The sequence below is a fragment of the Zosterops lateralis genome, assembly GCF_965231275.1.
Source record: "Zosterops lateralis genome assembly, chromosome: 16".
Lineage (NCBI taxonomy): Eukaryota > Metazoa > Chordata > Aves > Passeriformes > Zosteropidae > Zosterops > Zosterops lateralis.
Genome location: NC_139776.1, coordinates 4,739,457 through 4,764,462, shown reverse-complemented (window position 1 = coordinate 4,764,462; position 25,006 = coordinate 4,739,457). Strand labels below are relative to the sequence as shown.

The window sequence follows — 25,006 nt, the reverse complement described above, 5'->3', positions numbered from 1 at the left end:
TATTCTGTATTATAACCTCCACAACAAACCAAATGTCTAATAATGGCCATTCTAGGAGGGCTGGTTTTGATGCAGTTTTAATCCCTGGATAATCACAAACTAAATTCTGATTTCTCCTTTCAGAAGGGGTTCTGAGGGGCACCAAACCCCCTGTCAGAGGGGCTGCCCTTGCTGAGGACCATTGCTCATGGAGCTGAGCAGGAACAAGGTAAAAAGATTTTTTTTTTTTGCTGTAGGTGCCAACAAACAGTGATCAGCAGGTGCAGTAACCGAATTTCATGCCAATTATTTATAATGTCTGGGAACTGTTCAGCATTTTTGCAAAATCAAGTCACAAATTTACAAAGTAAAATGGAAATAAGTGGATGAACCAGAAGAAAACTGGTCTCCCTCCCTCTCTCAGGTCACCTCCTCCTTTCTCTCCCACATTTGCCATCTCTATAGCCTGAGTATAACAAAACAGTCTGAAATGTCTTTAAAAAAATAAATCTGTGTAGTTCTGCTTGAGTCATATTATTCTACACAAAACCAAATGTGAAATCTGCCTCTAGTAAAAGCCACAAATGTATAAGGGTCATGGCCTGAAACATATTGAACTGGATATTGTAAGGTTTGGGGTTCTTTTTTCCAGCACAAACACTATTATTTTTTAAAATAATCTCATAATCATATTTATTTCTTTAGTAAACAAGGGATTATTTTGCTTGCAAAAACCACAGGCATTTAAATAAAAACACAAGTCAGATGCCTGCTATAAGGACCCACAACAAAACTGCTTATGACCTTGTCATTACTCTTGTTTTCCATATTTTTCCAGCCTCAAACTACACACTAATAAGGCTTTTAGAAAGGAGGGATATGAATTTTAAGAAGCTTAGCTCTCTCTATTCTCAACTAGAGTTCAGATTACATTAACATTAGATGAATTTCCAACCAAATATTCTACTAAAACAGAAATGTGTGCTTATTCAGGTTTTTCTTTTTTTTTTTCTACTACACTGAGAAAAAAAAATTTAAAGCAGTATATAAGACATCTTACTTTGTTCCTTCAATATTTAATTACTTCTAGAAGGAAGCAGTACTTCTTTGGCTAGAAATGGCAAACAGAGTTCACAATAACAAACAAGGCTTAATTACATCTTGCAGAAGCCCAAGCCTTACTGAACAGCAGCCCAAGTGTATTCATATGACCTTAAACCCTGCAAAACCTCAGGGGTCAGCCCACTGGGCAAGTGAGAGATTAAACCTGTCCAAGACTTTTCCTTTTTGTCTCAAAAACGTGGCAAAAGTTCTCCCAAATGGATAGAGTTACATGGTGGAATTCCAACAACTTGACACAGAAAGTCTCTCCTTCTTTCCCCATCCTGCCCTGCACTCTGTGCCCGAGCACTACAGAAAGGATGAAGGCAGAGGTCAGTCCTGCTGTCTGGACTATTACTGTGCTGCATTAATCCAAATTACAGCCACGGCCAAGAGACCCCAACTGCCCCTGGAGGAGCCATGGCTGCCCCCAGGACACACACCTTCATCCTTACCCTGCAGGTCTGCAAGATCCAGCAATAAATCAGGTTCTTGAAACAATTCCCTGCTGAATCCTGCAAATGTCACCCCCCAAGCAGCCCAGCATTGTGTTGTCAGAGCCAGCACCAGAAAAGATAACTGCATTTACTCCGTGTGGTAAAGGATGTTCAGCCCAGACTAGCACTGAAAATGAAAAGGTGAACTGCTGCTGCCAAAAATTATATGGAAGAAGCGGGAAAGTGACAGTTTCCCCAGGGGCAGAGGGGAAGAAATGTGTTTGCACAGAGCAGCCCCCAGGTGCAGTGGCTCTGTGCAGCCCACCACCACATTCCACTGAAGGAACACTGCTCTCAGACTGCTGGGCAGCGACAGAGCCCTCCTGCTTTTCAGCTGTGTGTATGGAACAAAAGCAGAAAGAAACCATCTGTACCCTTCTGACTGAGCACTGGCTCTGGCTTTTCTCTGCTGGGGTGGCGAGGGAAGATGCTGGCACTGAGCAGAGGGGACGTTTGGCACCGCCGTGCCGTGCTGTGTGTCACTGCCTGCCCCACGTGTCCCTTATCAGCCAGCAGCAACACTCCCTGTCCTTGCAAGGGAAGGAACAAGCCCAAATCTCCCCTCTGGAAGCTGCAGGGCCAGGCAGATTGCTCGCAAGAGTAACTCTGAAAACGGGGGAGATGAGGAGCAGGGCAGAGCTGCCAGTGCGTGACTCCAGGCCTGGGCTGTCACAAAAGAAATCTGAACTTAAAACCATCAAGAAGATGGCTGACTTTGACTTTTCGCCCTTCATCTGCTGGTTTGACTTGGAGTCAAGAGAGATTATCAGCAGTGAGGTGCAAACACGATGTACATGCATTGTATGACAGACAGAGACAAGTGGTCACTTAAAAATACAAAAGTGTGAACTTAGAGAACATTTCCCTCACTGGAGACCTTCAATAATTTCTGTCAGAGAGGTTCAAGGATCGTTTGCAAGGAATTTGATGCTCCTACTTGGACAGTTCTTACGAAGCACAGACCAGGCAACACAAACACTTTGGGGCAAAGAAAGAACAAAGCAGGAAAAAGAGCTTTGAAAAAAATCTGACCTTGTGTCCGTTGTGTTGGGACTTCTCTGCCACCAGAAACCTGACCATGGCCTCCCATCTGGCCAGGGTCTGGGGGTCCCAGGCAGTCACCACCAGGATCAGCTGCTTGGAGGGCACCTGCAGGTGGTGGGCAGCGTAGAGGGTCCCGTCCGCCCTCACCTTGAAGTCCGGGCTGTTGGTGTCGTACCGCACGCCCTTGTTACCGGCACAGTTATTAAATTTTACTAGAACAGAGAGGAAGAGATGGGAGAAATGTGTGAGATTGGAGTGATAAGGAAAGCAATCAAATACAAGTTTCAGACATTTAATTTTCACTGATGTCTTCTATATCTCTAATAACCATCAAGGAAATGATTTAACTGTTTCTTCGACCTTTCAGGAGTGCTCTTGTGCTTTATCTCTGTTCCCCAGGGAAGAAGTTGTAAGCCATTTTTAAAGTATTTGATACAGTTTCATTAGATCTCAAACACAGCTGTTCCCCATTTCTACAAGTGGATTTCTCCCTTGTTGCCATTATCTTTTAAATTCAACTGGAGTCTATTACCCACGCTGTGGGTATTTTTTTTCAGGAAATGTTCTCCATTTCCCTAACCCTTCAATAACCTACTTATCAGATAGCCTATTTGCACATTCTTAACTGAAATTCAAAAGCCCATAACAATTCCATTATCAGAAATATAAAAACAAACAAAAAAAAAAAAACTTAAACACAGAAATAAAAGTTGAAACCATTTTGGAGCACGCATCTGCTGCTGGAACTGGACCCCCTCATTTTGAGCTGCATTCCCACCTTGGCCAACCCCTCACATGTAACAGCTATTGCAAAAAGGAACTGTAAAACTGTGCTTCATAAACCATAACGTGTCATTTGAAAGCCTACTTTGTCAGATCAAAGCTCCCCAGTAGTTGATATTTCTATTTTCGCCTTTTTTTTTGGTCAAAGTCTTTCACAGTCTAGTTTGAAAACTATTTTTATTGGCATTACGAAACATGTCACATACATTAGACCAGAAAAAAACCCCGACCCTACTATATGACAGAATTGACAAATCTGATAGAAATTGAACCTGCAGCTAATAACACAGGAAACAAAACACTTTCTGCCATTTGAGTAATCCACGGGGCGGAACACACATGTGGTGAAGGAAAACATATTGCGCCCGTAAAAACATCTCAAGTGAGTGAGAACGGATGCACAGAGCTCCAGCTCGGATCGTTAGACGGGCTCTCATGCTGAGATGCTCCAGCCTGCCTGGAGATGAGGAGAACCTGCTGGGCCAGCTCTGGTGGGCTTCAGTAGGCACTGAATTCCTGCAGAAGAAGGGCTGGGTCAGATGGATCTGATCCAGACTGGCTGTGATGGGAGAAGGGATGCAGGGCACTCCAGGTGAGAGGAGCTTCTGGGACAGTTGTACCCCTGACCCTTTCTCCCTGTACCAACCACAGCTGCTCTGAGCTGAATCAGGAACTAATTTGGATTTAAATTAAAGAAACCCCAACCATGGCACAGGTGAAAGCAAAAAGCAGCCAGGAAATGGCTGAACCCATTTCAAATCTGGCCATCAAAACCCCTGGCCACATCAAAGTACAGAGAAATGAGGAGCAGACCTTGGCAGAGGAGGGGAAAATATTTCCCCTCCTTCACCGAACTGCACCCCTCAATAACTGGGGTGCTGTGATCTTGTCCAAGCTGTACATCCACAGAGGCTTTCTGTGCTGTGTGTTTATTTAGACCACACTGGTACATTTTTATGTGTGTGGTGGGAAGTGCTACCAAATGCTGCAGCAACTGCTGGGCACAAACAGCGAATGTCACACATTGATTTATAAAAAAAAATAAGATGGATAAAGTTATCTAGTACATAAAAACAACCTGAAAGCCCTGGATGAGGGTAAGCACACACAGGGTTTGCTGGCACCTACAAGAAGTGGAATAATCTCAGAGACCTGTGAGGGGAGATACCCTGAACCTCTGGGACCAACCCTGCTGGGAGATCGCCTTCATCTCTCTGGAGTTTCTGCAAATCCCCCCTGCATTCACAGCTACAATAAATATGTGTGAACGTATCAAGTGCATCTTCACTTCTAAATGTCATTTATTTTCAGCTCAACACCATGGTCACTGCTACAAACTTGGCACATCAGCTGCTGAGTTGCTGCACCCCTCTGCTGTGTAGTGGTCACATAAAACTCAAGTTCCATCCCTACTCCCAAAGCACCCACGTATCATACACTTCTTTAAATGAAAGATATTTAAAGAAGAGAGAAAGGAGTGGTAATGACTGCACATTAAAAAACATTTCAGAGCTTACTTTGATTTTATTGAGATTAAAAGAAAGCCCTACAAGTGTACCAGTAGTCTGAGAGAAAAAAAAACCCAACAAAAACCACCAAACCCTTTCTATATGTGTTTGTAGTGATTTCAGCATTCAAAGTACTTAAACATCTGCTTAAGACCCAGCTCGTGGCTCCAAGATGCTGCTCTGGTGTCATATGTCACTGTGTCGACTTTTATGCTCCATTATCTAAAAATGGCTACCTCGTAGACAAAGTCCCTCTGTGACTTGCTAATTACTTCCATTAGTTTAAAACAAACTTGACTAGAGACGGAGAAAATCCGGAGAGAAATCGTCCGAATTTTTTTTTTAGATTTTTTTTAACAAGCACCGTCTCTGTCCCACATTGCTCCTCTCAGGTAGCACAGGTAGGTGAATACTCAGCAAGGGATTAGCACAGACAGCTGCTCCCCTAAGAGCCTTTAGGAACTGCAAGAAAAGCTTCAAGGACACAAAGATTTCAGAGTTTTCAGTCACTCTGCACAGCAGCAATGGGGCCCTGGCTCACCAGGGCAGCTCTGCAGGAGATTTCAGCCCCACAGGGATGAACCTGCTGGGCTCTGTCAGGCAGAGGAGCAGCTCTGGCTCCAGGCATTGTTCATACACAGCACAGGAAACACTGGAAATGCAGGAGAGCTGAGCTGCTCCCACTTCCATCACAGGGAAGGGCACAGCTCAGTGCTGGGCTTGGCAGTGCTGGGTGAACAGGCAGACCCAATGACCTTGGAGGTGTTTTCTAACCCAAATGATTCTGTGGTCAGAAATCCTAAATCATCCTTTGCTGCCCTTTAAAAATAAGTCCTTGGGATGTTACAAGACTACTAAGCTACATTGTTTTATATATATATATATATATACACACAAAGGCCCACATAATCGATAAATCTCCTTTAGATATATTTATATATAAAATACTTTTCCCAAATATATGTGTAGAGGCTTAGGAAAAAAAAATTATCAAGCTCTTGTTCTATAATAAATAGCATAGCTCAGGGAAACAAAATCTCATCCATATTTTCAAATTCTACCTCTTACCCCTACTCTTTGCTCTTGTGGAGAGAGGAATTAAAATTTCATTCAGTGGCAGACAACTTTTGCTTTTTTCACTCCCTTTTTCTCCTTTAGAAATCTCCAAGTATATGGAATTTGCAGTTGATGCAACTCTTGACTTTCAAATAATGCAATAAATAAATAAGCAAACACTGGCTGTGTTTACAAGACTTAGAACTCTTTGTGGACACAAATCAATCTTTCTTTGACCAGTCTCAAGCCTAAAGAACACTGCACAAATTCAACATTCAAAAGCTGCAGCATCAGTAATTAGGATTTTGGATAAACAGCGGAGTCACACATCTATCATTTTTACAGGATGGTAAAAAAAAATCCCTAACTTTTTAAAAAATACTCCAGAAAAAATGTTCAGTGAAGCTTATCGAAAGCTTATGCTGAAAACAGCATCTAATGCCTGATGAAAGGAAAACCAAGAAGGCACCCTCATTAGCAAGCTTTTAGGTTTAACCCTTTACCCTCATCATTTTTAATTGCTTCTCTATGAAAGAAGGGAGTACAACAATTTGATAAGCTGAAACAGGTACTGAGCGACGGGCAGAGAAGCTGCAGGAGTCTGCAGCAAACTGCTGGGCATCTGAGGAAAAAAAAATGGTATTTTACTTCAAAAAAGACATGGTGAAAAAAAAATTCAACAAGTTTTGCATTGTTCTCTTTTATTATTTAGCTTGTTAAGCTGGCTGGACAGAGTCAAATGATCAAGCCAGGATCTTGAAAGATGTACGAATACACTGAACTTCTTGCCCCCCAAATGTCTGAGAGAAATACTGAATTTAATAGGACTATAAATGGTATAAACCAAAGAATTCGCTTTCAGCCTTATCCTTCTGGATTTTCCTTTGACTTCTCCTAGTCCATTAAAAAGTGCCCCCTCTGGCAAGCAGCATAGGGCTGGAAGAGCAGGAGGGATAATACTCGTTTATTAGGATAAACCCCCTGGCAGGACATCATCCCACAGTTCAGGATATGGGTCCCTTCAGGCCTCTGTTTTTCACCGTGGTTTTGAGGATTATCTCTGCAAAGGATGTTTCTTTCCTGATGAACTTTAAAGCAGCAAACACACAGCACTCTTTCCAGCAGGATCCATCTGCTTTTCAAGTCGTGTCTCTTGACCAGCTCCCTTACACCTGGTGCGCTGTGATAAATCTAAGCTGCCAAATCCACCCCTCACACCCCTTCTGTGAACATCATTAAGGTGTGGATGGCTCAACTGCAACCTTTAGGAATTTCTGATGTCTGGGTAACCTGCAGAGTGCTCAGCATGCAGGGAAATGTCCCTCCTGTGTGATCATGAGCAAATCACTTGTATTCCTGCCCTGGCACTTCTGGCCCAATGCTCCCAAATGTCTGCACTCATCCATCTCCTCCGGTTCCTGCAGGGGCTCCAGTCCTGGCCAGCATTCTCGGTGTGTCACCACACCAGAAATTAAAAAAATCCCAAACATGTCCTTTGTGGAGAGGCTCCTGTTGCCTAAGAGAACAGGCGTGAAACCATTCAGTTAACCACAAAAATGCAGGGGCACATTACAGCCTCACAAACTGATTTCTCCATTAAGTGCTAATGTGAAGCAGAGCGTGCTGTGCCTTGTTGGGAAGCTGCATTTATTTGGCAAAGTAAGTATTGCAGCATAAAATTTTACACGGCCACATTTCAAGGCATCTTTCTTTACGTTTGTGCAGTCCCTCTGTGGTTCTGTGAGAAAACTGTTTTATAGCAGTGGGAACCAACTGCAGCTGAGTGAATTCCCCATGGCCACGCTGGAAACCTGCAGCAAAGCTGGGATCTGAGTCCTGGAATTCACACAGCCAGGAAACTTCCTCCATTGCCCAGATACAAGTGAACAAGACAGAAAAATTAGAAAGATGGACTTTTAAAATGCAAACAGAGGCAGATTCTTCTCTCTACAAACTACTGGGCATTTCCAAATTAGTGCGGGGTGAAAAGTTTAAGGGATTTGTCACACAAATTATTGCAATTGTTGTGTGAAATGGAGTCCCATGAGCATGTGTAAATACACGGTGGAATTATTCTGTGACTGAAATATCTTGTCTACAAAAGGCAAATGCTGAAATGGAGGCAAGAGGATTTTAATAGAATTATAGAGTCATGAAGGTTGGAAGAGACCTCTAAGGTCACAGAGTCCAGCCTTTAACCCAGCCCTGCCAGGTCCACCCCTAAACCCTGTCCCCAAGTGCCGCATCTATGTGTTATTTGAGCAGTTCCAGGGATGGGGATTCCATCATGTCCCTGGTCAGCCTGTTCTACTGCTTGACAACCCTTTCAACAAAGAAATTTTCTCTCATATCTAACCTAACCCTCCTCCCCTGGTGCAACTTGACGCAGTTCCCTCTTGTCCTATCTTGTCCCATCTTGTTTCTCTGTATCGAAAAGATGCATGTATCCAGGTACCACAGGCATTTTTACCACTCTGGAACAACTCAGAGATGGTGTTTCAGTGTTTTGTGGAAATTAAAACTGACTTGAGCCATCAGACTTACACGCAATGGTACGTCTAAGCCTGGACTCCTGTTTCTATCCACTCCTGCTTACAGTAAATCCCACACTTTATACAATACACAGCCAGATTTGCTTCCTGCAGTTCATTAAATGCTCAGAGCCCTTCTCCTTCTCTACAAGAAAAACAACACATAAATAGGAAAAAAATGATGGCAGTAAAACCTGATGGAGACAATGTGTAATTTTCATCCTCTCATTACTAATTTTATAGGTTACATTTTCCACCATGTCCCCATAAAGGATATCACACTAATAAACTCTTAGTGTCTTTATTTAATATTTATAGCACTGTGGGAGAACCAAACTCTTCTGGTAAAAGGTAAAAACAGCAATTCAAAGAGCTGCTTCAAAGACTAATAAACACATCCCTAGTGATTGAGTTTAAGAGTATACAGTTTAAAAATGCTTTGATACAAAAAACTGTAGGAAATAAATGGATGTTGGTTGGTATATGAATGTATATAAAAATGTGCATGCTCATATCCTCAGCTTCACAAAGCATCGATTATTCATTATGTGTTCTTGGAGTAAAAAACAAATATAATGAATGAGTTTGGAGAATTAATGAACTATCCCACACTCTATCATCTGCTGAAAACATTTAGCATGATTTAGCATGTTCTTAATGTTATTTTCTTGCAATTAATAGCACAGAAATCTGCTGCAGTGCTACCCACTTCCCAAATCTCAGGTCAATGTGAAACATTACATCCAATTTTCCAGTGCATTATTTATGATCTCTGAGCTATGACTGCTAATATTTGCCTTACTGGAATAATAGTAAATTACCATAACAATTTACCATATGTAATTATGTTAAACAAAATCTTTCTTTATTTATCTTCTTGTAATCTTCAGTTACAGCAAATCCTCCTATTCAGAGTATGCAATAATACAACATTCATGACATTCCCAACCTATTCCATGCTTGTTGGAAATGACTCCATGTGCCACTCAACTGGTGACACCTTGGAACCAGCAAAGGAGCAGCAATCTGCCTCCAGCAGAAACTCAGGTAGATTTCAAAAGGGACACAGAAGTATTTTATGTTTAAGGGCACATTTTGAATTTGCCCTCTTTAAGTTCCAAAGCTCAACGCCCTCCACGATATCAGATTACCCACGTGGGTTTCAGGCACACACCACTGAATTCCTGACTACCTCATGTTCATCTGCAGCTGTTTTGCTTCCAACAAAGCCAGGGCTGTAGGTTTCATGGGGAAAATGGCAGGGCTTTTTTTGTGCACAAGTCATTTATTTTAAACATATAAAATACTTCTGTGGGCTTGATGGAACTACATGGAAAAGTCATCTTTTCATTTCCACAGCCACCTAAATGCTTTCAACACCTTTCCCAGTTTTATATTCACTTTTATCAGCTCTTGCTTACACAGAATTTCTGTTTCCATGGCCATAGAAAAGAAAAGGAACAATACATTTCAGCAGACAAATCGGGATCCTTTAAAAAGTCACTCTGTCACGTGTGCAGTCAGCCAGCAGCAATGAGGAGTTAAGGGTACATTAAAAAAAAAAAATCTAAATCCCATTCAAACAAAACAAAAATCTAAATCCCAGACACTGAGTGCCTCCTTCATATTCCCACCTGAGCCATTTTTCATTTACTGGAAGCCAATTCAACTAAAATACATGTTTTTAAGGAAGGAAAAAAATGAAGAAGTATATTTCACTTTTGGTTTGGAATTGGAGGGGAGTACAGACCCCTGGGGAGAAGGACTATAGAACATGATAGAAAAGATGAATCACTCTGGCAACAGCCAGCCAGCCATTAATTTTCAGCAAGCCAGGAGTTGGTCCAATTAAGCCAGGTTCCTTTCTCTACATTAACATGCTTTACTCAGGTTTTTTTTTTTTTTTTTCTGAAGCTAAAACATCAGCTCGAGACCCCAAAGGCTTTTCTATTTAGGATCAATCAATCTACCTTGCTGCACTGTAAAACATACACTGTCAGCTCCAAGGCGAGCTCAAAAAAAGAGCAACAGTAGAAAAATTTGATAAATCGACATGTTCTGGCAGTTAGTAGAGGGATTCTTCCTACACTGTCACTTATTTTTATCTGATTAGAAACAAGTATTAGTAAAGGGAATATTCCCCTCTATTCTCTTTCTGGTGTTTAGGATTGGTTTAAGAGGAGTCTTTTGATCCCTGATTTTCTACATTCAATCCAACAGATTCCTGCCAAAAAGGCAGAGAGACACTACCCAGATTTCAAAGGGCAGCGAGTCTGAATTAGATTTGCAGGATGTGGACTCACATTCAAACATTTTCTTCAGCACAGAAACATGAACCTGCATCAATTGGTGCTCATGTTAAAGACCTTTCTCGCTGCTTTCCACATTATTATGCTCAGTGCTTTACTGTGAGTACACAACCTCACCTCCAGCTTTCCAGCAACTGCTTTATTTGGGATTTCACTGCCCATCTGAGATCCACTCACTCTCCCTTGGCCTTAATGAGGCATCTCAGGAATGGTTAATTAATACATGAGCCAGGGCCTGATGACAGAGGTAAGAGGAACACTTACAAGGTCTGAAGTTCTCTGCTTGGAGGATTGCCCTTTTCTTTGGTAAACACCACAGTAACTCTGCTCTTGGCTTCCATGTTGTTCTCAGCATCTTTATCTTTGGATAAAAAACCTTTCCTAGCAGTTTCAAGCATGGCAGTCCTCCTCTGTTTTTAAAAGCAATGCAGACAGAAAGCCACTGGGATGTGCAGCTGATGTTCCAGCTCCAGATTAAAGGGCTAATAAAGAGAAGCCTGGTTTGGGTAATCCTGCCAACACCAACTGCACCACACTTTGTGGCAGATGCTGAGTTTTTAAAGGCAACCCTTTTTGTTCTTTGCTCTTTTAATTCTACATGTCTGTAGGATAGTACTGAGATTCACTATGGCACTAATGAGATCATTTTGCAATTAAAGGCTAAGTAGAAACAAACCTCTCACCACTCTACAGGAGAGTTTGGGTTCTCTGATTAAGCAGTAGTAAATAAACCTGTTTCACTCTTGGTCCTGGTACACACCAGAGATTAACTCTTCAAACAAGATGGACTGATTGACCTCATGGATTAATCAATGAGTCTCCCAGCTTCAGAGCAAAGTGCAAGTTGTGGGAGTTACCTGCAGTAGGATATGCTCTAATTATTATTACCAGCACAGAGTACATAAATCCCAGGGCGCTTTATTTGGAGGTTTTGCTCTTAGCACTAATGATCTCCACAACACTCTCATGTTTGTCAAACCACCTATGTGGGAACAGACTTTAAACATCACTGTGCATTTCTTGAGGAAGAACTGCAGGTTTTATGGAAGCTTGGGGTGATAACTATAAAGGGTGGGGTCTGTGTAGTGGTAGGGCAATCTCTAGGTTGTAATACCTTCACAGCTGAGGGCAGGAGCATCCCTGGAAGGAGCTATAGAGAGGCTGAGGCTGTAATGGAGACAATCCCCATGTGAGGTTTGGAGCCCTGCTGGGCAGAGCAGAGAGCCCAGCCCTGCTGGTACAGGAATATCCCAACACTGGGAGCAGTGGTGGGAAGGGGGCAAGGACACACAGCTCCTGCCCAGCCACAGCCAGCCCCACCTGCCCCACTGACAGAGACCTGCTGGCCTTGGGGGGGTTTCCTCTCTATCACAGATCTCTTTTCAGCTTGCCAGAAGTGTATCAGAAATACATCAGGAGCTGCAGGAAGATTTTTAGTGAGAAAAAAAAAAAAAGAAAAAGTGAACAGAGGCCATTTGCAGCCTAGGAAAAGAAGTTGAAAGAGATGCTCCAACTGCAGCCGTGTCAGACAGCCTCAGGCTTCTCTCTCCTCACACTCTTCAAAGAAACAAACAAACTCTCAACACCTAGAAACAGAGGCTGCACATGTCAGGGGGAAAAAAAAAATCAGACACACCAGTAAAGACACTGAACTCCTCAGGGACTTGACTTGTGTGTAAACACTGACAACTTTGGGGTTGAGTGTTCTCATCTCCCTCAGCCTGGCTCGAGTGTGAACACATGCTGATCCAGGAGTCAGATCCCAATGCCGTAAATGAATAGATGTTTCAGGCAAGAATATTAGAAATGTAAGACTTTGTTACCTGGAAGAGTCAAGGCAGGGTAGCTATATTTAACTTGCAGCTGCTGTGCACCTCTGCTCTTCTGCCAGCACAAAAAGCAGCAGCAGTCCTTTACCTTCAGCTACAACCTACACAGGTCTCCAGGTTTCAAGAAAAATTAATATTATGTGGAATAAAACACTGTTTGGTTCCTGGTGGGCTCAAGTGCTTTGACATTTGGACAAATTCAGCGAGTTTTATTTACAGATGGAGGCTCTGGGTTCTGTTTCTGGCACTTGATCAGAGGGAGCAGGAGGAGAACAAGTGGCCTTGATGGCCAAACTGCACTTGTGGGGGTAACAAACACTGGCCAGTGTCAGAGCTGCCAGGCTGCAGACAGCCAGAGGATCCTGCCCTGGGGCTGGGCTCCAGTGTCCACTGACTCCACAGTCAATTCACCCACAGAGCAGGAAATTAACTGGAAAAGCAAAACCACAATAAAACGCAGTGTGGTGGTGCTCATCACTGACCCAAAGAGAACCTCCTGGCCTCTGCAGCCACCCTGAAACACGTCCTGACCACAGCATCCCCACAGCCACAGAGCTTGGCTGCTGCTGCTGCCACTGATGGAGTCACAGGGGTAAGGTTTACTGAAACTTTCCCCTTCCTCTTTTACCTTCATCCCCTCTGGCCCTTCTTACTACAGTGGTGTCCAAAAGAAAGGTTGTCCCCTTGCCTGAAGAACAACTTTGAGATTTAACTAGCAACCTTAAAAATTTCATGGAGCACTTTTGCAGGGCTCAGTCCCTTCTTCAATTAAAACCAAGAGAGACTGAAGCCAGTAAATTACAGAACGTGACAAATGCTGCACAAAGCACCGAAGATCCCAAAAGGTACAAAATTTAGTGTTAAAGTAAAGAAACAATAGGGAAGTCCAAGACATTTCAGAGTGTAGTGAATCAAATTAAATTGCCTGAAATTCCACATGGAATACATTTGACAAATTTCTTTCCCCCTCTTCAGCTTTCTGTTTGAGATGAACTGTCGTCTGGCAGCTTCAAACGTCTGGCACAGCTTCAGCTTCAGTTTGCTGGGGCTGAATCCAAACACGAACCTGAACTTTACCAGTTCTGCTCTTTTTGTAAACATACTTGCTGTGGCTGCCAAATGCTTTCCAAAAGCACACAAAACCCAGAATCCAAAAGGAAAATATTGTCTTGCCACAATAAAAATTTGCATTTTGCCACCTATGGGCAGCAGCCTGCGTGCAGAGCCGGTGGTCAGGCTGAGCCCACCTCACCTTGCATTCCTCCCAGATTTTGAAAGGGAATGGTGAGTTTGGAGCTGAGGAGGGAGGGATGAGTCTCCCACACACTCAGTATGAGCCCAGCTCCAGCCCCAGCAGTGCCAGTGCCACTTCTTCCCCCAGGGCAGCAGGGGCAGCAAATAACAATAATTATAATAATAATAATAATAAACAATGACAATTAGCAGTAGGATTCCTCAGATGTGCTGGGTAAGACAAGCAGTAAAATGTCATTAAACACGTGTCACTGATAGCGAACACTCTGGTTTAGATTCCCCCAGTGAGCAGTCTCAGAGCAAATTCATTTTAAGGTAGGGAACTTCAGCAGCGGAAGAGATGGACATAAAGAGGGTTATGATCAAACTGCTCCTGCGAGCAGATAGCATCAGCCTGGATATATCAGCTTTGTTTTTTTTTCCCATTTTGCTTTTAAAACATATTTGGTTTAAAACTGTTTTGATGCAGGATGTGATTCTTCAGCAGCATTCTGCCTACCTGTGTGGATTCCCTCTTAAAAACTGTTTCTTTCTCCATTTTAAACCTTCTAAAACACCCAAGCTCCACAAACTGTCCGACTGCAGACCTGAGCGGAGCCCACCTTTAGGCTGGAGAGCAGCAAATGACAGAAGTGTCTGAGTTCTGGCACACGACACAAAGGCAAACAGCTGCTGCTAGAAAAGCATATTTTACTGTCCACAAAGTCTCAACTCACCTCTGAAGCCACATGGAGTTCCACCACTGTCCAAAATAGACAACATCTGGTTCCTACAAACACTGATTTATTGCTTGTCTTCACTCCCCTTGGGTTTTAATTATGAGTAGATCTTGTAACTATTATATTTGTATTTGTTTTATCCACCTAGATATTTTTCTACACTATTAACTACAAACTGAAAGCTTTTTCTAAAAATAGTACAAAAACATACTTAAAATATGCATATGGCCTTTATTAAGGAAATCCCTGTAATGAATTTTAGATGAAGTAAAAGCACCACTGAAACCACTGATTAGCACCTGCACCTGATTTCATGAACAATATGAAATTCAGAAGTTTCTTTTTATAACAATAAACTTCTGAAGAAAATAAAGAGTATAAAAGTGACTGCTGCTCTTGATGCAAACCAGTGTGGTGAGAGGTAAAAACCCCTCATTACTGCACCCCTCTCACCACCCTCAGGGGCTCCTTGGGGGTGTTGAGCCAGTTCCAGTGGTCAGGTGTCCTCATTTTAAAGCACCTCCATGGGGTGGCACTTCCTTAGCAGATGGGACAGGTCCATACTGCACCTCAAGAAGAAAACACTGTTCCTCCCCTGGGTAAGTTTTTTCAGCTAAATTTTCTGGTGTGCCGTTTTGTTGGTTTTTTTTTTTTCTGATAAAATTCTTGATCTTTCTGGGAATAAGTTGATTCAGAAATGGCTTTTTAATTTCTGCAGTTGAACAACTAACCCCACAATATAAAGTGTAATAAATTAAAAAAAAATATACCACTTGCAAAGTTCAGATTTCTCTGCCTCCACGTTGCCTATCAAAACTAATTCTGAAAAAAAAAATTTTAAAAGGATGTGACAAAACTGACCAACCTTTCCTCTCAACTTACAAAAAGGCTGGAAATTATTTCTGGGAATGTCCTAATGTTTCTATTGAATAACTGAGGCTTCTGAAAATGTTTAGTGTCCTACACAGGCCCTCCAGGAGGAGCAGCCGATCTCATCTCTGCCAGCCCAGCACACCCACTGGGCAGCTCAGATCCAAGCATTTAGACAGAATCCTCTCCTTCTCATGGCACAGAAGTTTTGGGAATGTGATGAAAAACAGAAATTGCCCCAGATGTCTGAACTGCTGAAATTGGAAGGCAACAAGGGCCGATGGCTGCGTTTTCCCTCCCCCAGTGTCAGCACAGAGCACAACTCGTGTGCTGAACCATCTGCAGACCAAAAACCCCTCCAGGTAGAGCAATAGGAATGCAAGAAATATCTTGGCTCTGTATCTGTTTTTTAATTAAAAAGTTTTGCATGTAAACAGATACCTTCTCTTCTTCCAAATCCACACTGACAACCACTACTTATCATTCTGAGGCGACTGCTGGGGGAAACGTGATTAAAAAATACCATATTCCATGGAAGTGATCTCAGAACTGCCCGTCATAGGGCTGTCTGCTCCCCTTTCACACCAGCTCAACCGTGAGAGCTTTAAGCTGAAAACAAAAAATTCAGGCCATTTGAGGAGATAGAAGTCAGTTATAAGGGCTGTAATTTTATTTTTTATTTATTGACTGATGGGTTGAAAAAGGAGCATCGACTGGCAGGTACCTTTTAAAGGTTAAACAAATGCGATGAATGGTATCAAAGGGAGTCCTACCAAACCTCCATCCCCACCTCTTTTGTGAATTACACAGATATCAGGGATGGGTTGGATGGGGTTTTCTGAGCAAGCTGGGAGGTGTGTCTGCTCAGGGCAGTGGGATTAGAATGAGGTGATCTTGAAATTCCCTGTGCAGATGTGAAGGGCACAGCAGTGGCTCTTGTGTCCTGTCACCAACACAGGGAGCAGCACTTCAACACTTTGCAGTCACACATTTGCAGTTTTTTCCAGAGCAGGCCTCAGTAAGGACTCTCAGTTACCACTGTCAGGGATGTCTAGCTCAGTGTAAACGCTTCGTTAGGAACGTGATGAAATTACACCCTCAGGTTTATTCTAAATACTAAGATAAGTCTTGGCACAGAACAAGTATGCACTCGTTTGTACTGCAGTGCTATGACCACAAGTTTTAATTTTTGCTATTTAATTATTCATCCTTGATCAGGTCTCAATTTGAGCTAATGTGCAAAGATGAGGAAGAATGGGCACTTGTTTATCTCAGTTTTTTCCAATTAATTCAAGTTGTTCAGTAATCACATTACTTTTCTACAATGTGATAAGGAAGGAAAAAATGACCAGCAAGCATCCAAAGAACAAAAAAAATACGCCCTTTATATAAAAAGTATGATATTCTACAAAATTTACTTGCATGAACAGGCTCCAATAAACCAATTAAAATACTCATTTATAGGGATGGCTCATATTATTGACTCAGCCTACAAGGGAGATTTTTCTTCTTTTTTGCCTTTAATGTCTACAATATTACCAGTGAATTGACCTCGTAAAAGATTATATGATGGGAGACTGGCACAGGTTTCCTGAAACTGTCCTGGAAATATGAAATTGTCCTAAATTTCCCTCTTGTTCCATGTGGGCAGTGGCAATAAATGGTACATCAAACAGCAATTTCACGTCTATGAACTGGTGCTATACCTGAATTAATCAAAACCAAAGCTTCCAACCCCCCAAATGTCTGCTAAAGTTAACCATCTACTACCTTTTTTTTGACAGAAAACTTGGGAAAAGTTGAAGTAAGAAACAAAAATATTATTCAGTCCATAATTCATACTGTTTTAATGGTATTTCTGACCTTTAAAGCAAAAAGCATGAATAGCTCACCCAGACCATTGGGCAAATAGAAAAAGTAACAAGAAAAGCCAGCAAAGAGAAACTACCCACGAGGAATCCTCTACAGCTCCAATGCAACAACATTTCTACTCCATGAAAAAACAAAATGCCATCAAAACTTCACCAGCCACTCCCAACTCATCTCAAAATTAGGTCATTACACAGAAGAGGGGACAGACATTGAGCTCCACTGAACCCCAGCCAGCCACACCAATCCTGACCTGCATCTGTAACCTTAATGTTTTCCTGAATGTCTATTTAAAAAACTAACAAAAATGAGCAAATCTTTTTGTTGCACCTGCATGGCACAGGCAAGTTCTTTGTCTCTGCAGGGCTCTCCCTGTGGATGCACCTCCCAAAACACTGTGGACATTGATCCCAGGAGGCCCTGGCAGTGCTCCAGGAGCCTCCAGCACTGCCCAGGGATGGAGGCTGGGATGGGTTCAGTGCTGACATGGTCCCTCTGTGTGCACATGGCCAGGACACCTGCCTGGCACCCACCTGCAGCTCCCTTGGCTTGAAAACCACTCTTTTCCTCCAGCACCGAAGGGACTGAAGCTGTGGAATGGAAAGGTGCAGGGGAGCAATGCAGCTATCTGGGCAAGATCCACCCAACCAGCAGCTTCAGAATGAAAAAAACAGGCTGTCTTGTTAAAAAAACACTGTCCTGTGCTTAGGCAGCCATTTGGGTACCTGTGCCACACAATGCCCCTGTGGAGGGGGATATGAAAACTCTTGAGGGGTCCGAGCCCAGAGGATCAGACCTCTTTGAGTTTCTTTGGGACTCAGCCCTGTGGTGACTTAATGGAGAGAGACATCCTTGATACAGTTGTCTGGAAAGTATTTTTTGTATTTTAATAATACATATTATACATATAATATTTTTGTATTTTAGTAATACAACAAACAATAAGGTGTCCACTGTATTGGAGGGAACTGGACCAAGGCAGTAACAAGGGGCAAAAGGCCCTGTCTTGGGTCAGACAGGGGGATTTATGCACCCCAGTGTGGATGGGGAGTTAAGGTGGGGTCTGAGGGAAGATCCAACAGAGGAGAACGATAAGGAATATCAAAATTCCTGCACCAAAAATTAACCTATGGTAATACAGAGAACAAGGAACTTTCTGGTAACAATTTGCATACAGAGCATATGAATATGCCTTTTGCTTATGGCACTGAGAATGGGGTTTCCCGAGGCATTTTTCCAGGATTCTCTCCTTCCCTGGGGAAACTGCCCTCTACAGGGATATCATATTCACTCCCCACCCTATTATTTCAGGATGCTTAAGGAGCAAAGGACCAATAATACCCTGTTCAGCCCTGCTCAGTTCACACAGGAGGAATCAGTGAGTGATGGCTCTGCCACTCACTTCCACACCTCGTGGCACTGCTGCTTCCTGGCAGTGATTGATGACTTACAACCAAGCCCCTGTTACCAGGAACCAAATGGGTTTTTCTTCATGAGCTGCCCATTATCACACAAACTTTATGAGCTTTTGGGGTAGGAAGCTTATCCTCTGGAACAGACTTTCCTGTCTGAAACACCTCCTCCTTTCTCCTGTGATTTACTGTTCATTTGTCTTTACTGGAAAGTTGGTGTACAGGCTAAGAAACATCTGAGGGTCTCGTTTCTGGAAAAGCCAGCAATGGAAACATGAAAAATGAGAAGGCAACACTCTCACCAGCATATTAGCTGGTTTAGGACCACAGTTAATGGTTTGTCAATCATACGTAATTTCATATTAAATTTCATTTACATTTAAGTCACAGTGACTGAGCAGAGGTGTACATATCCATCAAGCAGTTTCCAGTGCCCACCAATAATTAACAGCCTCTGTTCCCTCTATGGCCGTGCTTTCCAAATCCAGATTTGACATCCACCAGGCAGACTGGCTCTCCAGGCAGTATTTCCACAAAAACTAATTCACACTTGAGACTCAGCACAGGCAGCCATTCCTTCAGTGATGGTTTAGCTGCTTTCCAAAAGTCACCTCTCTATTTCTGGGCACAGAAAAACACTCTGGTTTTGATTTCAAAAGGAGCTTCAAAATGAGCAGTGCCAAGTAGCTCAGACAAGGAGGGAAATCAACTAAAGGATTAAGAACTTTTATTCACCTACTACTCAGCATCCCACAGAACAGCCACAGAAAGTGCTTGTGCCCTCTCCAGCCTCTCATCCCAACGCTTGGTCGTGACTGCCTTGTAAATCTTGGTTCCATTGGGCATTACCCACTGTCTGGATTTAAAGGGGAGACAGAAGGACGAAGGTCCTGGGCTGGCTTAAATTGTACTTGTTATGAACTCACATCACTTGGCAAGAAAAGCATCACTTCATCTCTTGAAACTCTATCTGGTCTATCAGAGAACAGAGAAGAGCCAACCCAGCCCTGGCTGATTCAGGGCCACTATAAATCATGAGCATCCAGAGGGCTCACAGGCAACTACCCTGCATCCTCCTAAGCAGGTTTTATCTCCATTAGTTTGGAATTCAGGCCATTTTTCTGGCACTGCTCATGTGGCAAATGAGGGCCAAAGGATGATCAAGTCTACAAAGAATACTCCAGGGTAAGCAAAGGACAAAGAGGTAACCCTATTGTAACATCCTGCTTCACACTGAAGCTACACAGTAGTCAGTGATTTATTCTGCTTAGTTCTACCTAGATAACTAAAACATTCTCTTCTGTCTTAGCAGCAAGGCAGGGTGTGGGTACACAAGGTCAAATCATGCCTGTTTACGCCACCTTTTAATTTAGCTGGTTTGAACTGAAAGGTTTGCTCTCGAGATGAATTACTCCTTAAAAGCCTTCTTTAAAGCAAAGAATTTTAAAAAAATTTGAAAAGCTTAAGGTCTCCTAATACATGTGACTATTTTGCTGTGCTTCTGCCCTGGAAAAAAAAAAATTATTGAAGCAACAAAACTCTGTTTCTTCTAGTAATGAACAGTAAAAGCTTATCTGGGGGAAAAAAATCAGTTATTAGATTGTGAATGCGTGCTACTTCCAAATGTAAAGCCATTTTGCTTGAGACAATATTAAGATGCTAAGATGCAACGTTTGATCATTAATTTTGGCTAACACTACACATTAGTGTTGCTGCAGTCTTGGATTTTTTTTTCTTCTCCCCTGGTTTTAGACAGCCTTAATCACGCTCACAGCCGATGCTAATTGCTGAATCCTCTCACTCTCCACCTTCCCTAAAAATGCTCGGGGCAAAAGAAATAGCGAAGATTAACGACGGACGTGTAATTAGAAGAAAATGTAAAGATCTCGTGTTAATCATTCAGAAATAATTTGATAAATAGGAAATCCTGAAGAGCTCTCGGAGTAAAAGATGATGGAAGGAGTGCTGTGGCACAAGAGGCTGAGCACATTTGTACGTGCCACACTCCGCGCCGCTGGAAGGAGGGAGCTCACGCCCGGGTGTGTGGGAATGCAAGGGAGGCTTCGGGAACATAATGGGATTCAGCATGGAAGACCATCTGTTTTAATTGAGCAAGCTTATTCGTGCAATGCTTTGCTCCACTAATCTTGTTTAGATTAATGTTAATGTTCTATTAAAAGGTAGTTTATCATCCCACAATACTGAGTTAAAGCCATCCCACCCATGGCAATGTTCTCAGCTCTCGTGGAGGCAACGGAACTCGCTCATTGCCAGGCTATTGATCATTTACAGCACAACCAGGAGGCTGGGAACCTTGCTTAGAAATAACCAGAGGTCTTTTTGTCCAGTGAGGGTACAGGCACAGATAAACAGATTTTCTTCAATTAATTTAAAATACCAAAGACCACAGTCTGCAAAATAGTTCTCAATTAAGCTCTTGTATGATACTTCAGCTAAAAAACACCTTTCAGGCTGTAACAGAGAAGTGTTAAACTGGGATGGGTTTCTCTCAATTTCTTTTCTTCCTGTGACACGTCTTCTCCCCATAACCCTTGCTCTGTCCTTGGCGTTTGCTTTTAATGAGAAAGCAGGAAGCTGAGTGCTAGCTGGAAGCACACCTATCATTAAAAATGCAGACACAGGGCAAGACAAAAATGCATAGCAAAGCACCTTTTGTATATGGATCTAGAAATCCCAAGCTGTAGAAAGCATTAATATATCCTGAAGTTTTGTTGGTTGTTTATTTCAAATATGGCAGAATCTGAAAATGAGCTCTTGTATCTTCCATGCTTGGAGAATAATGCACCTAAGTGTTTTGGTTATTATTTTAGAGGTTTTATTTTTTAAAACAGAAGCACATGCCAGCCAAGAAATGAATCATTTCGTCATTGTTCTGGGGTTGGATGTAGCAGCAGCAAAATGTATTACAATCTACTATATTTAAAATGTTTATTTTGTTTAGCTCCTACTTCTCTGGTGTCTATAACTGCAGCTGCTCAAGAGCACTAACAGCATAAATCAAGAAAGAAAAGAAGCAACAATTGCAGCCTCCACCCTTCTTTCCCAAATTTCAAATATGGCTTGAAAGAGTCCACTTAAAATTTTTATTTCCTAAGGGAACATTTTATAATTACATTTTGGACATAAGAACAAGGAAATGAAGGATACCAAGAGAAGATGAAATATATTTGAAGAAATTTTTCACATGCCATTCTAAAAACAATAATCTCACAAAGCAATAATTCAAGGGAGATTTCCTCCCTGAACACCCAAACATGTCAGTCATTAATTACAACTCAGAAAAGCTTTTCTGTGATACAAAAGCATCACCATTCCTTCTCTGCAAAATTGAGAAGAGGAAAAGTTTAATGGTTCATCCAAAAAAAACGAAGCTGACAAACTGCAAAACACTGCAAGCAGCATCAGATGCTTCTTCTCCCACTGGCTGTGGGGATGTCAGCAGCTCCCCATTTCAGTCTGAGGTGGGTTTTAAGTTTCTCAGTAAAATTAAACCTGAAATTAGCCCAAGCACTGAATTTTGACAATCCCACCTGAGCAGGCTCCCAAATACATGAATTATATCAGACACAAAGGCAATGTCTCATTAAAAGAACCACACTCTGAGATGGAGCCCTCTCTGACTGGCGCACTGCACTGAAAACAGGGCTGGCTGAGGACACGTGTACGAGCCACAATTTTTCATGGGACTGTTGGAAGAGACTTAAATGAACCCCTTAATTTGCAGAGTGGAATTGCTAATGTTTCCCTTGGAAAGACAAGATGCATTTCTACCTCTAACGAGCGATATCCATCCACAGCTAACGAGCCTCACAACCTCTGCAAGCGCTGACAACTTCACATGGGAGGCACACGAGCCAGAGATTACACTGGGAAAGTTGATAGTGCTCAGGGTTAGAAATCACTGATTTCCTGAGTGCTTGTCAAGCACCCATTCGATGCTCCAGGCTGTGTCCAACAGAAATTACAAGTGACAAAATAAAACACCCAGATGTCTCTGCCCCCATCTGTTTTCAACTTTTTTTTGTCCTGTGTTGAGCTCCATCTCCCCAGCCTGGCTGTGCCCCACCATCCCTTTTGCAGGACAGCTCTGGACCAGGGATGCAAAGGGTTTGCCTCGCTAATGCCTTATTTTTAGAGTACTTGCCACATTTTGGGGGCAGCTGCCCTGGCATGGAATGGAGAGCAGCTGGGATCTCTATTGCACAAGGCTCTGAATGCAGTTCTGCAGTTCTGAGGCTGCCTCTAAGCACTGACCCCGAGGGAAGGGAACTGGGAGAGGTAGGCAGGCATTGTAAGAAGGCTGAGGCAGAGTGAAATTCCATGGGAAGTGTGAAAGTGCAACACTCAGAGTCACAGACAGCAGACAATTCCATACTCCACTGTATCCCATCATCAGCTGTACCAACACTGTTGTGTTCTATCAGTTTTATCTCAAGGCTGGTCAGTGCAGCCTGGGTGTGGAGCTGCCTGTCCTGCTGGGCTCTGTGGGAGAGCAGAAATCACACAATCCATGTAAAACCTACCTCTGCACCTTCTGTTCAATTCCCCAGCTACTTCTGGAGGGGAGGGAAAGATGCTCCACCAGCATCCTTTGGGGTCACTCCTCTGCAGTGGCAATGCTGAACAAGGTGCCTGTGGGTGGAGCAGCAGAGTGCCTGCACTGACACTGAAGGCACAAACCTAAAAACCTCCTTTGGTCAATAATGCAAAGCAGAACATGACTGGCATTTTCTCCCTAAGAAACACATTCAGGAACCTGTGCCTAAGCTGCACGGGCTGTCAGCCAAGGCTCTGTATCTACACATGACAAATTATGAATTCATCCATTGTTTGAAAGTTTTGAATTCACTGTTGGTGGTAAACTTTTTACTAGAACACACAGATGGTCCTGCCTGATCTTGTTAATGAAAAACTCTCACACAGCTACAAAAACAGACGTGATCATCTGTTTTTCAACATTCTGAAAAAAATCTACAGAGGTGTAAGGTGCTATACAAATGAGAATAATTAGCTTGTGCCATCTGTGGACATTAAAAAAACCCAGTGTGTCTGTATTCCTGTGTTTTATAATGATAAGCATTATGTCTTCAGCAAAGTACATACTTAATAACTTTTCAATTTATTGTGACCTTCTGCTCCAATTTACTTAAGGAACTATAATACTAGCTGTGCCTCACACCTTTTTCACCTTATAATTAGCAAGTAATAAAAAATGCTATTAAAAAGTAATAAGTCTGAAGCTCTCTGACAACTCACTGATTAATTCTTAAGATTTTTGAAGTACGTTGGAACATACTTAGCTAAAACATTAATTTCACCCAGTTTTCAGCCCCGCTAACAAGTGTTGGTGCATGATCCAGTCTCACAGCTCACCCATAAGTGATGGCAGGAGGAATTGTACCCCTCAGTGTTGTATCTGACAGGGTCACACTTCCCAGGTCTTTCTAATCCACATTTAGTGGAGAGCTGAGCTTTGTCCTTGCACCTGCAGTGCTGCATGCCCGGGCTCTCAGGCTGGGAATGGATGCCCTTAGCATCCAACCAGGAACAGCCAACACAGATGAGTGCCTTAGAGGGAAAAAACAGGAAAAATGATCAGCATCCAGGACTGGATTTCACCTGATTTTGTATAACATCCCCTGGAGGCATTTAAACATGCTGAGGGTGCAGAACTCCTGTCCCTCAGCCTCCATAAAAATGGGAAGTGACTAGGCAGGCTGGTCTTGCAGGCTGTCCCTGCTTGTTTTCACAGCACTCCCACGGCACGGGGAGAGATTTGTCATTATTGCTGCAAAAGGGTCGTTTGCAGACAGAATGAAAAGCAGGTTAAACAGCCCTGCACGAGCTTGGGTAAGAAAGAGGAAACCCAGCCAGGAGGGCTGAGAGTGGAGCCCACATTACACAGATATTTGCTGGACACCAGGAGCAGAAACACTCAGAGGAGCTGCTCCCCCAAGCTCATTCCTGTGTCTCCCATAGGAGACACTGGTGTGAAATACCCTCCATGTGCCATCCAGCTCCTCTCTCTAAGGCTGTACTCTTCTATCAGTGGGTTTCACTTCATATTAAGTGAAAGCAAAAGTGAAAACTGCTGGTTCCATGGAATGCTGAGAGCTGGAATGCTGTTGCCTCAGTGCTGCCACTCATGGACTGCTCTTGTATTACTCCCACAGATAAAAAGTCAGCCAGCTTACAGCCTCCCAGCTTCTAGGGAAACCTGGGAC

The 25,006-nt window shown here is 42.8% G+C and overlaps 1 protein-coding gene across 1 annotated transcript in view; it reads right to left on the bottom strand.

Moving 5' to 3' along the window:
* The window catches only part of CDH4 (cadherin 4), a gene marked incomplete at its 5' end in the record, with an annotated part of 425,180 nt that overhangs the window by 165,871 nt on the left and 234,303 nt on the right, over nt 1-25,006 (bottom strand). The window contains one exon of the mRNA XM_083873174.1: nt 2,610-2,833. Coding sequence (XP_083729300.1) covers nt 2,610-2,833 — 224 coding nt within the window. The remainder of the gene's footprint in view (nt 1-2,609; nt 2,834-25,006) is intronic.